Source organism: Aulonocara stuartgranti, assembly GCF_965226115.1.
Source record: "Aulonocara stuartgranti genome assembly, chromosome: 14".
NCBI lineage: Eukaryota > Metazoa > Chordata > Actinopteri > Cichliformes > Cichlidae > Aulonocara > Aulonocara stuartgranti.
The window spans coordinates 17,608,877-17,624,314 of NC_138950.1; the positions used below are offsets into that span (position 1 = coordinate 17,608,877).

Consider the following 15,438-nt stretch of genomic DNA (forward strand, 5'->3'; position numbering starts at 1 on the left):
TGTGCAGGGGCGGATCTAGCAAAGTTTAGCCAGGGGGGCCGATAGGGCATGAACAGGGAAAAGGGGGCACAAAAACATACTTTTCTTTCTTATTCTCATTTAAAATGTCGAGCTTTTAATAAATAATTATCTGACACCCAAAGTTTTAATTTGATGTAAAATGAATAGAAGTCAATTACTGTATATAGTGACTATTAAGTCTAATATATACCCTAGTAAGCTATAGTACTTTTTACTTTGGGAAGGTACCATCTGTGCAGTCTGCAATTTTGTTGAAGAAAGATGTTGAATCTATTTAATATTTCTTGAAAAATAATTGATTTCTGTGCATTTTTTTTCACACTGCATCAAATTAAGGTTGATTACGTCGATTAAGCATCATGAGGTGGAGCGTGAGGGGTGGTTCCCTATTTTTTATTTATTTCTTTTTGTTGTTGCTGGGAGTTGGAACCCTATTAGTTAGGTTGCTTAATATTTACGCTAAGTACTCTTTAAAATACCAGAATAGGGAGGATGGTGTAGGTCTAAGTTTATTAGATTGATCAGTATTGCTGAACTATGAAATATTTTTTTTGTATACAGGTATAACAGAATAGCTTTAGTGTAGTTGTTGTTTTAAACTTGAGTATGAACTTGCAGACTTGCAAAATGCAGCAAGATATTTTAAAAAACAGTTTTGTTGATTAAAAAACACTATATCGGATTCATATCGGTATCGGCAGATATCCAAATTTATGATATCGGTATCGGTATCGGACATAAAAAAGTGGTATCGTGCCATCTCTAGCGGAGTTACGAGAAAATAAATCTGCTGTCATGTTTTGAATGAATCTTTTGATAAATACACACGGGCAGAAAACAGGGATAAGGTTCGTTGATGTGTGAAGTTGAAGAGAAGTGACAACTCGGAAAACTAAACAGGGGAAAAAACACTTGGGTGAACTCACATTTCCACCAATTTACTGCATGTGGAAAAATGTCACTAAAAGTAAAAGATTACTTTCAAAAATAAAGCCACGAATATGTACACAGTTCAGCCACAATATAAATAAAGAAAACACTGAAAGGTGAAGCGAAACATAGTACGGTCCTGGCGTTTATATGGACGTTATTTTAACATGTGCCACCCAAACCAAGTGTATCCTGTGTTAATGGCACCTTACATGCACATGTGCCCCCCTTTCCCTACCAGGACAGGGCGTACATGCAAGCTATACTAAACAAACTGGCCAAGAACAGTTCAAGGAACACAGAGTCCTTGCTGTGCATCCCACAGGACCCAGAAGCCCTTCTCCCAGTGTTGTATGTTAGGCATGGAAAAACACCACTAAAGGGAGTTGCACAATAAAAAGGCCGTTCATTTTTCTGTCATGGCTCATCTGTGCGTAGTTAGTAGTTTTTATGATTCACCTCATTTAAAGTGCTGAATGAATCAGATGCCTCCATGCTATGACATGGTTATAAATCTTTGTACGATTACCTTTCAATCAATCAATCAATCAATCTTTATTTATAAAGCACTTTTCATACAAAGATGTAGCACAAAGTGCTTTACATGGTTAAAAGCAGCCAATCCCACCCCGCCCTCCAACTCACTCCCCACACTCTCATTAACATAAACAATCATGGATACCCATATGGAAAAGATATATATAAATCTTATAAAGTTTGTATCTGTCTTGTGTGAAACTTGTATGAAAAGCATATAAGAGTGAAAACAGATATAAGATCCCTTGAAAAATTATATAATGAAACTTGTATGTTTTGGATACTTACTAAAACAATGTATGAAAGTAATGAGAAAGTGGCCACTTTCATGAGTAAATCATATAAGTTTTTACTATTTCTTTTCCATATGGCTACATACACACACACACACACACACACACACACTTAAAGAGTAAAATTGGGCAGCCACGGTCGATCACAGCCCCGGTGCAGAGAGCCCCCTCCGAGGAATCTTTGTCGCTGCACTAATGCAACCTTTTGGCCAAAGAACAGAAATACAGCAAAGTTTCACGCACCTTTGGTAAATTGTGCTCTCGTGCTGTTGCCAACTCTACAACCCAAAATGATTCATTTGTTTCCAAAAAAGCAAGACGAGAGCGTTAATCAAGCTCAAGCCTATAAATTTATTCCATGGAGGATGGGTGTGTTAGATTTCTCTTAAAGACTTAAATGAAGTGAACCAAAAAGTCTGCAAATGACTCACTATTGCTTGTAAAGGCTAACAGCTGTAAGCAAGTTATGAAGCTGAAGGAAACAGAATATAATCAGTGTGAGCATCGCTGAATCACTTCAGAGCAAAATGTAAGTGAATGAATCAACCTGAGGCAATAAGGTCGCACGTGTTGTGTTACTGCTAGCTTACCCTTGAAGGGGATGGCTACGGTGAAAGGCTTTTACTTTTAAGGTCAGGTTCAGATCAAATGTTAGGATTCGGCAAATAGTGAGTAGATTCCATGAAATGACTGTAAGTGTGACGTCCTCTGAAATGATGATAACACAAAACTGTAAGTGCAGAAATTTGTTAAACAATAATGTTTGTGGCAAACATCAGTACACATTAAGCTACTTCCATACTTAAACCTGTTAAAATCAGTGCTTTTGTATTAAAAACAGATCAAATAAGTTCGTGTATTGTAAATTGTGGGAGTCATAGCTTTAGATTCGTGCAGATCTAGCTCAAGCTATGATCAGTGTTACTGACACAGGCTGTGTTTTTTTAACGGAAACACTCTGAGCGACCTCACACTACACAACACGCTTTCCATTTCCTGAAAAGCAAGCAGCCGGGGGGCAAACACTGGGGTGCATTAGGTAACTAAAGAAGCAGCTGTTTTCTGTAGAAGTTAAAGAAGCACAAATATTGAATACAAACATGTAAGAAGCTGCACATACGATGTCAGTTTTGTATTAATAGTTAATTTTCTCCAACTAAAAAAAAACAAAACAAATATTGCAGGTTTAACAGGCACCAATGAGATTGATATTGAGCTTCTCTTCTTACTCTAGGAATAAGTAAGTAATTACGCATATTTTCCAAAAATCTTAATTCCTTCAGAGACTGTAATCGATCTGTAAATGATTTCTAAAAGCCCCGTTTTCTCTGCACTGTCTGATCTAAAGTTTCAGAATAATCTGCAGTGAAACAGGATCAGGAAGACAGAGTTAGGGGAGTCCACTAGGACAACACGATAGGCAGTAATGGGTTGTAGAGTGTAGAAATCCATTATGTGGTCTGTTTCCTGAATGAAGCAGCCATCATCAACCATCTTACATGCAACCTATGTGTGTCTTACATGCCTTATTTACAACAGATGGCCTGGATCCAGGTACATGAAGACTGTCAGAACAAAGAAGCGAGATCCATAAAAAACAATTTGAGCAAAATAAAACAAAAGCAAAATCTCCAAAACAAAATACGGGTGGCCTAAATAAAGGATAACTGCATCTCCGGTCAGACCAGAGCAAATGATGCCACGTGCCTCCTCATCTCCTCTGTCTTTCATCACTACCATGACCCAGAAATCAATCTAAATATGCCATGCTGAAGGATGTCTCAATTCCTAAAATGCATCTGGCAGAGAGGAGAGAGGAGGCTTGTCGGACGAGTTTTATTCGAGGGTGCACAGGTGTTGCATCCTCTGCTAACGTGCGTGACACGGCTGGAACATGCAAACCATGGCATTGGTGGGGCGGGGGTCTGTAAATAAAGGAGTCTCTTCATTCATTCAGATTGTCTAAGCATCTAAGCAAAAATACCTCATTTTGTTATATGCCTGTTGCCTTGGCTCCACTCTCTTTGCATCTCTGCTGGGTAGGATTAAGACTTGAGGAGAGGTGGTGAGGGAAGGAACTGAGGATTGAGAAAGCTGCATGCAGGCAAGGTAAAACCATACTGAGAAGTCCGAGGGCTCTTGAAATATCAAAGTAAAATAGGCTGGATGTGAAACCATCAGCTGAAATATAATAATAATAGTCTGGTACTTGTCTGGTAACAGTGCCCTCCAAAGCTTTCTGCGTATAATTGTGAAATGTTTAAAATCCATCGATTTCTTTACCTGCTTTAAAAGAGTATTTGGTTAAAAGGTAAATATCTCCATGGCTACAAAAGAGACGAGGTTCTGTTTCATTCAGTATTTGTCATTACAATTTGCAAGGCTGTGGGTGGTGATAGGTGAATGCAACTGCACATGTACGGCACTTTGTTGGCTAGATTTATATACGGTACATATATAATACATTATATGTCTTCATCACGCCTTCCCTGCAGCTCCCTGGTTCTCTGTTCTCCTAAATAATCCCCCATGATGCTTTCCCTCTATGTCTGGCCTGCTCTTTAAGCACAGACAGATCCATTAATATGCTCCTGTTTAAGGAGAGCCTGACATGTCATCAGTTTTGGCCCCACAGCCTGTAGTGCTTTGAGTGGACGGCTCGTGATTTGTGTTTGTCTCTGCGGGGCTTAAAGCCTGCCGAGAGCACCATAAGAGGCAGGGTGGCATGTAGGGAGCAGAAGCATGAGCGAGGGTGGTAATGTGGCGTGAGACAACAATAGCGAGGAAGGTAGCAGAGCACACGAGCCTGTTTGAAATGTTTCTGGCAGCGCCGCGTGATGAATTAAGGGTACCATAACTTTGCATTGAGCACAAGAAGCATTTGTCATTGTGTTTGTTAGTGTGTTTAATGCCAAGATTCATTTTTGTTTGAAACATTAAATCAAATAAGAAATTATTGCCAGCATGAGACCTTTTCCTAGGTCAGAAGCCAAAATAGTTAAGGGTGTTGTTATATTTCCTTTATCGTTCCTACGAACATCTTTCTCTATGATTCTCCAGAGCTTTTAAAATGTATCTGCCAACAAATTGTGCTGACATCTGTACACTCGGGCCCTTTTCCACACGCACACACGATACATAAATCTTGAGTTTACTAAATTCAAATAAACAGTTTGAATTCAGTAATCTTCCATTTTTCAGCGTGTATATCAGTGTAACCTTTGATGCCTAGGCAACAAAAGCCAATTTTAAGACTAGTAATGTACGTGATCTACGCTGGCAATCACAAAGCAGTTAACAGCCGCTTCACGCAGTGATGAATTAAAAAAAATTAATTTTCAACTAACAAAACAAACATTCAAAACTCTCTGAATACTTCCAGATGAGTTTATTAAATAACCGCTCCCCAATTTTTCAAAGTTTTATTACCGCTCTTGATGCTGCAGTGACTTCCTGCTTACATACTTTGGGTGACTATTTTTCAAGTTTGCTGGCATTTCATTTACACACAGTCGACATTGATAATTTTATTGAGTTCCAACTCCATCTCGGAAGCTACTGGTTTTTACTAAAGCTGGAATTTTTTTATTTTTTATTTTACTACCAGTTGCTACTAATGTAGTAACAAGGAGGAGAGAAACTTACTAATAAAGTGGTGGCAGCAGGTAAATTGTGAAATTTTGCAGTCTACGCCTGCAAAAAAGGAAACGTGTTGTGTGAAAGGAAGTTGAGGACACACTAGCTCAGATGTGTTTTCGTAAAATCCCTCCGTGTCTTATCTGCCATTTATTAAGCCTGTGAAATCCGCTAGAATCTGCCAGCATCAGTTGTGCAATTCAAGAAATTTTAGACGACTTAAAATTGCATGATTACTTCCTAAAAAGTCAAAAACATCTGGAGAGTATTTCATTCCACGCTCAACTGTAACTGCTACTGACACATGCAGGATGACGGCTCTCTTCCAGGATTTTGATGTTGTTATACCGTTGAGCTCAACCCCTTTCAGTAAAATCACATGATAAGTGCTGTTATTTTGGGTGTGCCTCTTCTCTTATTCTCTGTCTTTTTTTTTAAATTGTTTGTCATCGGCATACCCAGACATCTTTAGGTGAAATATCATGTTTGGTTGATTTTAGCCAGCTGATAAGTGTGCGAAGCATGCAGTCATGCTTGTGACTGGTCCCTGCACTGGGTCTGGACTCTCCCTCAGGCCTCTCTCATGTTTCTTGCTTATTAGTTTTCAGTCCAGTCCCTAGCAACATGGAAACATTTACACCGATGTAGAAAAGCAGTCAATCAGCAGAAGCCATTAATTAGGAGAATGTTTGTTGGATATTTCATGGAGGAAATGGAGAATTGTTGATAGAGAATGGGAGTGAGGTGACAAAGATGCTTTGCCAGCTGCTGCTTCTCTCTCTGCCCTGGCTTTGTAGGCAGCCAGCTGCTGCTGTTGTCTGGCCTGCTTTTCTCCAGTCTGTCATACCATAAAGGTCGATACAGGAAAAAGATGTGGTTTTAACATGCTGCCTTATGTGGGTCTGTTTTCGGAACACTTTGTACATTTGAAACTTAAAGATGCGCTTACACAGAGTGTGATGATGCTGACATTTGTTAAAGCCTTGCACAGCAAGATGAACTGCCATCTCCTTTGACACTGATGCTGAACACGCAGTTGAGTTTTCATCTGGCTTTAGCAACAAAGTGCCGACGACTCTGCTCTATTTGCTGGAGGAAGCTTCGAATGGTCTCCATCCAGTTGAGACAACGTTTATTCTTTAATATCTTTAATCGTGTGCCAAAAACTTTCCGCTGTCAAGAAGTTTCCTCTCAAAAATGTGTATTAATGTTTTTAAAAATACATTGTTACTGTTTAATAACTTATTACTGTTTGTCTTCTTCTCCATACCTTTGTCTTCATCATTCTGGTACAAGCTCATCTTGGTTTCATCCGTTCAAAGATTATTTTAGAGAACTGTGTCGGCTGGTGTAACCAGTGGTTTGCACCTTGTTGTAAACTCTCTGTATTTCCATTCATGAAGGCTCTCTTTATAATAAAGTTTGACAATGATACATCTGCCTCCTCAAGAGATTTCTTGGCTCAGTTAGATGCTATGAAGTTGTTTTTCTTAACCTTGGAAATAATTCTGTCATCACGCACTTCAGTTGTCTTCTGTGGTCTTTCAGGTCTTTTGGTGTTGGTGAGCAGATCAGTGTAAAATTTTTTGTCAGCCTAATGATGACCTCCCACACTTACACTAACAGTGAACAGCTATGACATACATATTCAGTACTTTGAAGGGAACAGGTCTTACCTGGCCATAAAACTGCTTTGATTGTCTCATTAATTTTGAACTTCTGAGAATGCAGAGCTGTATATAAAATAGACAGATTTTTATTTGAATTAAGTTGAAATTTTGCACTTCAAACACATCTTGATTGTTTAATTTACAATTCTACAAAAATTGTCTCTCTAACTGTTGACCTTGGCCTTGTAGAAGAGACGGTACAGAAACATTTACACTTGTAAACTGGAAATCACAGGAATTGCATCTGACCTTGACGCTCTCTCTGTCTTTTCTTTACAGATTGCAGGCTTTATCAATGCGATCCATCCATTTTGCGGTGACAAAGAGAACCTGACAGCTTTCAGATTCTATGCGGTCAACCCCATCGTTGATCCTTGGGTCTTTATCATCTGCCGCAAGTCCGTGTTTCGCCACCTTTGCTCTCTGCTGAGCTTCCGCTTCAGTAAAGGAGCCGTAAAGACGACAGCACACTGCGCTCTGTCTTTACCCCTTGACAATGTCATACAACGCAACCCACCAGACACGTCAGTTCCACCAACCAACATGTATTCCAATTTACCTCGATGACCCACAAAAACCCATGGCAGTGCAAGGTGATGGCCTGGAGGCTGGAGGACGTTTCTATATGGAAAAAAACATTTAAGGAAAACTCTAAAATGAAATGAATGTATGAATCCAAAATTCCTGCACCTAGTATTTGAAGGCACAAAGACAAGACTGTCACAATTTAAATCTACGCGCTGCCGTTGAAATTTCTTCCTTAACTTTGGAAAAAATGACTGCACTAACTGTTAACTTTCCACTAATGGACGGAAGTTATTTCAACATTGCAAGGGGAGTTGTGCCATTAAAACAGCACTGTGACTTGGGACTAAGGAACACTTACAGTCATGTCAGGCCCAAGGATGACATACTGTAAAATCTGAATATATGCAGTTGAGGAAAGCTGTATGGAAATGTATGAATGTATAGTTGTTGTTGTTTGAATCTCGATCAGTCGGCCCTTTCTTTAAGGCACAGTAAGTCAGTAAGTCTGTTAATGCATTATCTGTGTCTAAAGCATGGATGACATGAGATTCAGCTCACGCAACGTGCCTGCTTATACGGTTTATTTGGATGACATATGTGTGTAACAGATATACACAATTATTATTGAACTGTCCACTGCCCATAACCCAGAATAGCCTTAACAAGTCTGCCACCATGGATATCCCCATATGGAAATTAAATTAACTTACAGGAAATGTTTGTATTTTGTATGTCTTGAAAGACTTGTGTGTCTCATACTACAACTTATGTATTGAAAATGTATTTGTGTGTCATGAAACATGAATTAAAAAACATATGAATTAAAATTTAATCAAGTAAAATTTATTATGCATAAGAATAAATATAGAACTAAATCACAGTGTGATATATAAGTCTCATAGAACTTTCTGTATATTAGGAAACATTTACTAATGGAGACAATGGGGCTGGAAATTTATTTTCCATATAGGGGTGATCCAAGCTGAATGCTAATGATGTCAATGTTTGTTGTATGTGCAACATATGCTAATGTGTAGCAGATCCAGTGTTAGCAATGCTAATTACTAATGTGTCAGTGGTTATTATGAACGAGCATGAGTGTATCCAGTGAAGAACCCAAATTTGGTCAAAAACCAAAGCACTTGATATGGACACAAGTACTGGGCCACCTAAAGGAGCTGCTCAGGAATGGAAACACATACCATGAAGCTCCCCGGGCACTGTTCTCATGCTGATGTTAACTCTGAAGTTACTGAGTCAGCAGAGAGTTACAGAGAATTACCGACCTCGCTCGGTACCTTTACGTGGCCTGCTTCTTCATGACTGAGTTGTTGCGGTTATTTAATGTTTCCACTTGCAGTAAGATCACTCAAGAGGGAAGAGTTCTACAAACTTAATTGCTGCAGTGATGGTGTCCTATTACAGTACCTTTACTTGAATTCAGTGAGCTCTTTAGGACAACCTGCTTTCTCACAAGTGTTTTCAAAGGCAGTCTTCATGGCTAGGTGATTGATTTTGTAAACTTGTGGCAATGGAATAGAAAGCACCTGAATTTGAAGATTAACAGATGAAGCCTATTTTGGTTTTTTTGTCTATATAGTGTATTTTTATTTAAGACCAAAAATCTCAAACACAGGTTGGCACTAGACCAAAAAGTCAGTAGATTTTTCTCAATTTTACAGAAAGGTCCCAAAGGGTCAAGCCTACATTTTTCTGCTCTGCATTGTGTTGACCAGACTCTGCTGGTGGCTTCAGAGACTTTCTCAGGCATCGCCCACGTTGTATTTACTTTCATATAAAGAAGCAGTAGGCAACAAAGTAGAGACCACCTTATCTCGACTGAGGGATAAACATAGACTGTCTGTCTCAAGCATAACAACTTCCTGCGGAGGGGAGCCCTCAGAATGGGAGTAACAATAACATCTGTAAACACGTGTAATGTCCTTTTTCTCCAAGAAAGTGTAAATGCTTCTACAGTTTATATCAGAGTCCCCTGAAATATCCTTTCTGCATTTAAAAAAAATCACATCGTTGTCAAGACATATGTATCAAGAGCAAAACCACTGTGACTGAAAAAATGGATTTCAGAAACGTAAAGCTTTTACTTCTTCAGGAGTTAAGATCGCCTGACTCATAACACTGACTATTTTGTGTTTCATGTGTTTGTGGTTGTATGTGTGTGTTTTCTAAAATACATCCTCTACCTTTACCCATAAGGTTTAAGTGAATGTGAAAAGGTAATACATAAATGTTTATGTATATATGTTGGTACAGTAGAAGCTTTTCATAATTGTGCTCTGTTGGAGGGAAAAATTGTCGTAAAAATGGCCTATTCCTTTTACCACTTACTTTTGCATTAAAACAGTAATGTAAAGGTAAACCTGCTTTTTTTTGCAAGTCTAATAATAATGTTTTATGTTGAGAAACGAAAGGGATTAGTATAAGTTGTTGCTATTCCAAACCATCTCTGAGAGTTGGGTTACTTCTTTTTCAGAGAGGGTTTCATTCCTGTGGGAGTCCTGTTCATAATGTCACTGTATTGCTTGAACATTGCATTCTCCTTTTCTTCCTCCTTTTCATGGATCTCTAAACTACCTATGATGATTGTGAATGTCATTTTAAGAGCTTTTTGCTTTTAAAAATTCCGTGCTGCTGCAAAATGCACTGTGAGAATTAGACTTTTAACTTTAAAGCTGTAACTGTATTCCTGTGCTGTAAAGCTGTGTGTTTTAATGATTATGCAAGTTTGGTTTATGCAATTGCAAATGTATGAGTACGACAAAAATTGGGATTTTTTTTTCTTCAAAACATTTTTGTCTTCAATCCACATTCACGTTTTGATTTCACTTATGCTCAGTCATGCATGTCTCGATGTTAGACACATTACCACCCACACATTTTGCTTTGAGGATGTAGTGTTTAATCATCAAGCTGTAAATCTGTTGAATTGAATGAAAGAATATCATTCATTCTATCATTAACATTTCATTCATATAAAATAAAATCTCATTACAGTTACAATCTTGTCAAAAACTCTTTTGTCCATGTAAAAACAAAGCAAAAGTGAACATCCTTACTTGCACTGTTTGTCTTCTATGAGACCCGATGTTTGAAGAACATGACATGACATGAAAGCCCTTATGCAGTATATATATATATATATATATATATATATATATATATGTGTGTGTGTGTGTGTGTGTGTGTGTGTTCATTTATAATTTTTTGTGGCAAGTAAAAATGTTAAAGTTAAAAAAAAAAAAGTGTTGCAACAGTACAACACACTTTTTGATTTTTATGTTAACCATATTAGAGAGAATATAACATGGAGGTCTTTGAGAAAGATGTGATCTTAAATTTTTTTTTTTTTTAAAAGTATAATTGCTTTATAGGTTTATTCAGATGCATCACACAAAGACTTGCTATTTTGAAATTCTAGTGAGATCACTCCAGATGCCGATGATGTGGTAAGAAAGTTTCTTGAGAAGTGAAATGCTGCCTAAATTTCTGAAATAACAAGTAATCTGACATGATTCAGAGTGAAAGAGATGAAAATGAGAAACGTTTAAAAAAAAAAGAAAGTGCCATATTAGCAGTGAATGACTCAGCAGTCACATGATGGCAGCTGATTTTGTAAGTGCCGTGTATCAATACTGGTTTACTGTTTTTAGAAACTCTTTATTTGTAGTTGATGAGTTTTTACTGTCATACTTTAAGAGTTGGGGGAGCAGCTGAACAGTTACTGGTACTGCAGCTTCACCTTGTGGTTACTTAATGTAAACATCCCAAGATGGAGAGGTTATATTCCCAAGTGTTTTTTGTTTTCTCAGGCAGCCACACTTCACCACTAATTGAGTGTGGCAGAAAGGGTTGTGTTGAATGTCACATTCATTCTTTTCTTTGATTGGCATCTTTTATGCTGTCCTTATATCCAGCATTTATTGTATCATTTTGCTAGCATATACTGTACTTAGTCGCACGCCTAAGTGACCGTTTCAAAAATTCAGGAAACTCAAAATACAAGAGAACTCTTCGGTTACAGTAATAACACTCGGGATACTGCCAAATTTTGTTGTAAAAAGGATTTTTTCACTTCTGATATAAGCACACTTATAATAGGTTATCTAAACCCAATGTGAACTGAGTATCATTTTAACTCTTTAAACACACACTAAACAAAATTTTGTGATGTGAAATCAAGATTTACTTGTTATCTGAGTTCACACAGTCATGCTATATTATACATATATTACAGATCCCAGTGGTTGAAGGGGAACCACAAATGTTGCCACACAAAACAATGACTTTATTTTCAGTGACTTCTGAGCACAAATGATATTTTTTTTTAAAAACAGCTGCATCACTGTGGTTTGAGATATACTGAAACCCGACCACAGAAACTCTACGAATAGTTTTGTGCTTCAAAAAGTTTGATTACGATGGCTTCGTGGGGCTGCAGTCTGAGACTGTAGAGAGATGTGGACCCAAAACGATCCATCCCTGTGCTGTCTACAAACAGCCCGGCATCAGGCAAGCTCGAGGCCCAGGCAGGATCCAGGCTTTGAGGCTGAAACCCGAAGTTGAGCAGAACAAGGAAGTGGACACAACCCCAGGAGCGTAGAAAGGCAAGAATTGGGGGAGATAAAGGAGAGGAAAGAGAGGAGTTGGAGGATGACGAGGTGTTGAAAGGGAGGAAGGTGAAACTGCCATATTGAAGCGCTTCTTCTCTGGCTTTGGAGAAGCTGAGGGAGGAGAAGAGCTGAAGGGCTGCACGGTTCATTTTGCCCTTTTCCTGAGGAAGAGGGGAGGATGGCGACAAATGTGAGAAAAATAAATACAATATGCCCCAAATACTGCAACAGCTTTGCAAGAGTTCCAACTGCATTTGTGAAAAAAAGTCAAAGAACAAATCTTATTGAGACATTTTTAGAGCACAAGCTAGCTTCATACTGAGTGTTTGGTATCTAGTAGCTCGTCCATCTCTCTGTGAGACATGCAAATTTTCAGTGGCGTATAATACAAGCTGCAATGTTTCAGATGACATCGTTAGCGGTTAAAAATCATTCATCAATCAATTTAAAGTCTCAAACAAGGCTTTACCTTTGTTTTCTCCATGTCTTTATCATACTGGATTGCTGGTGATCCTGGCAGAGTCATCATCAACACCAGGAGTAACTTCTTCAGTTCCTGAGATGCGTTGCCTCCAACCTGTTAAAACAATGGAGAGAGTGACCATATAACTACTAACTTTCCAAACCAAAGCTGAAAAAATAAATATGTAATGAAAAGTAGTGCATAAGAGCTGCGGTTTTTAGTATCTTTGTCGCATCTTTGTAGTCTGATGCTTGTAAACTGTCACATAGAAAGTTGACTAAGGCTACGTTCACACTGCAGGTCTTAATGCTCAATTGCGATTTTTTGATCAAATCCGATTTTTTTGTCTGCTTGTTCACACTACAAATAAAATGCGAGAACAAACGCTCTCTAGTGTGAAACCTCAAAGCGGCCCACATGCGCAAAAGAAGATGTCACACACAACACGCTCTGTTTCGATCCAGACCAAACAGTATTGTTTGACTGATGGCCCTAATATAAAGACTTGTTTCGGTCTTTACGTTTCCCAATTTTGTTTAAGTTATAAAGTTATTTTGTTATTTACATATGGCCTAATAATTATCCTTATTGCTGTTTTAGAGAGGAGCGGTGCTTCAAAGGATAGTTGCAGACTTCTGTCAGAATCTGCAGATTATACAGTACAAATAAAATGTTCACATTTCTCCAACATTGTCTTCCCAACAGTTTCACTGGATGGCCAGGAAGGGTTCATGATGTCTTCTCTGGCGCTGATAATTGGCGTCTGTGTTGTGTCAGTGGCGTAAAAGACGGATTTAATGCGACATGACCGTTCAAACAGCAGTCGCTTTCTAAAACATCAGATATGTATCGGATTCAGTACCACATACGAAAGTGACCCAGATCGGATTTGAAAATATTGGATTTGTGCCGTTCACACTGTCACACCATGATCGGATATGGGTCGCATAGGGTCAAAAAAGTCGGATTTGATGCGCTTTCGCCTGCGGTGTGAACGTAGCCAAAACGAACGTTAGGGCTGAGCTGTTCAGTCAGAAACAGATAATACCACTAGATTAAGCAATATGTGCATTAGCTTTTCTGACATTTAATAACACAAATAACAGGTTTGCTTATAATGGAAAAAATGACTTGATGCAGTCAATTAAAATAACTGTACAAGGATTTTAGGAAAATTTGCAAAATCTGTAAAATAAGCATTTTTCTATCAAAATGTACAAGAATCTTATAGAGAAATCTTACTGTCCAGCTGGGCCATATATTATCTCCTCTTGTTTGTAGGTGTCTCTCTACAGCATCAGCCACTTCCTGTGCAAACAGTGGGTGATGTGAACGAGGGAGAATGGACCTCATGACCACATCCACCAGTGTAACGTTGACCTGACCGGAGCCATTTAATGGACGCAGAACATCTGCCGTCTGTTTAACCACGACAATCCTGAAATTAAACATTTTTTTCCAGCAATCCTTGAGCTTCCTTTATAACATAAAAAAACTCTGTATTTACATGCATAACAACACCTTTCCTCCTCGGGACTACTGAATTCCCCAAAGACACGTCTCCACTCCAGCAGAGTCTGAAAAGTACACATTTAATTGGGAAAACTGAGCCTATGGTAACGCCACTTGTAGCTAAATTCAAAACTAGTCAATATCATTTTACCTTTTCTGAATATGCTGCATCAGTGTCACAGATAACAAAACCTGCCACACCTTTTTCCAACCAGAAGTGGAGTGCACGCTGTAGAAAGAATATCCATTTCATATTTTATGAACTCCTGACTGAGTGCATGATCAGAAAGCAGGTTTTACCTGTGTGGTAGCTGAGAGGTTTCCAGTTACATCCTGAAGTGCCAACAGATCCCGTTTACACAAGTCAAGCACAATTTTAAGACCTGCAGGACCAGCATGAAGCCTGTTAATCAGTAATAAAGGCCCATAAAACCACGTCTGAATATCATTTGCAAAAAAAAAAAAGTTCTTTACTCACCTGCTTTGCGGCTCACTGAGCAGATGTTGTATCCAAGCCAGTGGAGCAAAGTTTTTATCAGCGGCAGTGAGGTTTAAAGGAAAGACCTCAACATCAAACACACCCTTCAGGATTAGAGCCCCTATACCCAAAGACCTGAGGTAGGGAAGCTGCTCATGCATTGCTGAAGAAAATACATATCAGAAAGAGTTACTTATTTTTAATCAGAATGCCATGATATTCAGTTTCCTCATGTGATGGGTTTGCATTCATGTTTATTTCAGTAGAGCTGTTATTTATCATTTATATCGAAGAACATGTTGCGCACAGATGCTCATGTGGGAATAGAAAAATGTTTTCTATTTTCAAAGCAAAAGCAACAGCACTTTCTCAGACTCTCATAACTTGATACAATCGTGTGGTAGCCCACAGTATTAATCACACAGTCAGATTAAGTAGTTATCAGCACAGAGATGAACCCAGTGCAGCTTTTGGCCTCACAGTAATAGTGAAACTGTTTAACTAAAAGCAATAATTGGTACAAATACAGCCACGCTTGCACATTGCATTTTTGGGTACAATAACATTTGTGTGGTTTTAAAAGCCGTTATTGGCCCTACCAACATAAATGCGGTGGACAACATAATGGAAAAAATGGTTTCAATGAAAACTGATGACTGCAGCTTTCCTGTTGTCGTGACTGCCAGGAAGCAGGTAGTTAAGTGATGGTGAATGAGGTGCATCTAAGGTTGTGCACGCT

At 38.6% G+C, this 15,438-nt stretch overlaps 2 protein-coding genes across 3 annotated transcripts in view; one reads left to right on the forward strand and one right to left on the reverse strand.

Annotated features, from left to right (window-relative positions):
* The window catches only part of ptgir (prostaglandin I2 receptor), a 28,580-nt gene extending 17,944 nt beyond the window's left edge, over positions 1-10,636 (forward strand). The window contains exon 3 of the mRNA XM_082502801.1: positions 7,367-10,636. Coding sequence (XP_082358927.1) covers positions 7,367-7,654 — 288 coding nt within the window. The 3' untranslated portion in view covers positions 7,655-10,636. The remainder of the gene's footprint in view (positions 1-7,366) is intronic.
* A 372-nt stretch (positions 10,637-11,008) lies between these two features.
* Positions 11,009-14,603, reverse strand: LOC309687956 (uncharacterized protein). Of its 2 annotated transcripts, none has more exons than XM_082503303.1 (6): positions 14,522-14,603; positions 14,373-14,450; positions 14,217-14,286; positions 13,952-14,017; positions 12,716-12,823; positions 11,009-12,407 (listed from the first exon to the last, which is right to left on the reverse strand). In XM_082503303.1, exons 2-6 carry the CDS (start codon positions 14,390-14,392, stop codon positions 12,018-12,020), a joined length of 654 nt encoding a protein of 217 aa, XP_082359429.1. In that variant the 5' UTR covers positions 14,393-14,450; positions 14,522-14,603; the 3' UTR covers positions 11,009-12,017. The 2 variants fall into 2 exon arrangements, with proteins under 2 accessions (XP_082359429.1, XP_082359428.1); XM_082503302.1 differs by having other exon boundaries at positions 13,952-14,128.
* Between the last annotated feature and the right edge of the window lie 835 nt (positions 14,604-15,438).

Excerpts from the sequence above, each read along its gene's own strand:
- LOC309687956 (XM_082503302.1), bottom strand. The coding sequence starts at position 14,392 with ATGCAGCATATTCAGAAAAG. Across the intron at positions 14,287-14,372 it reads ATGCAGCATATTCAGAAAAG|ACTCTGCTGGAGTGGAGACG; the intron begins GTAAAATGATAT and ends TGTACTTTTCAG. Across the intron at positions 12,408-12,715 it reads AAGACATGGAGAAAACAAAG|GAAAAGGGCAAAATGAACCG; the intron begins GTAAAGCCTTGT and ends CCTCTTCCTCAG.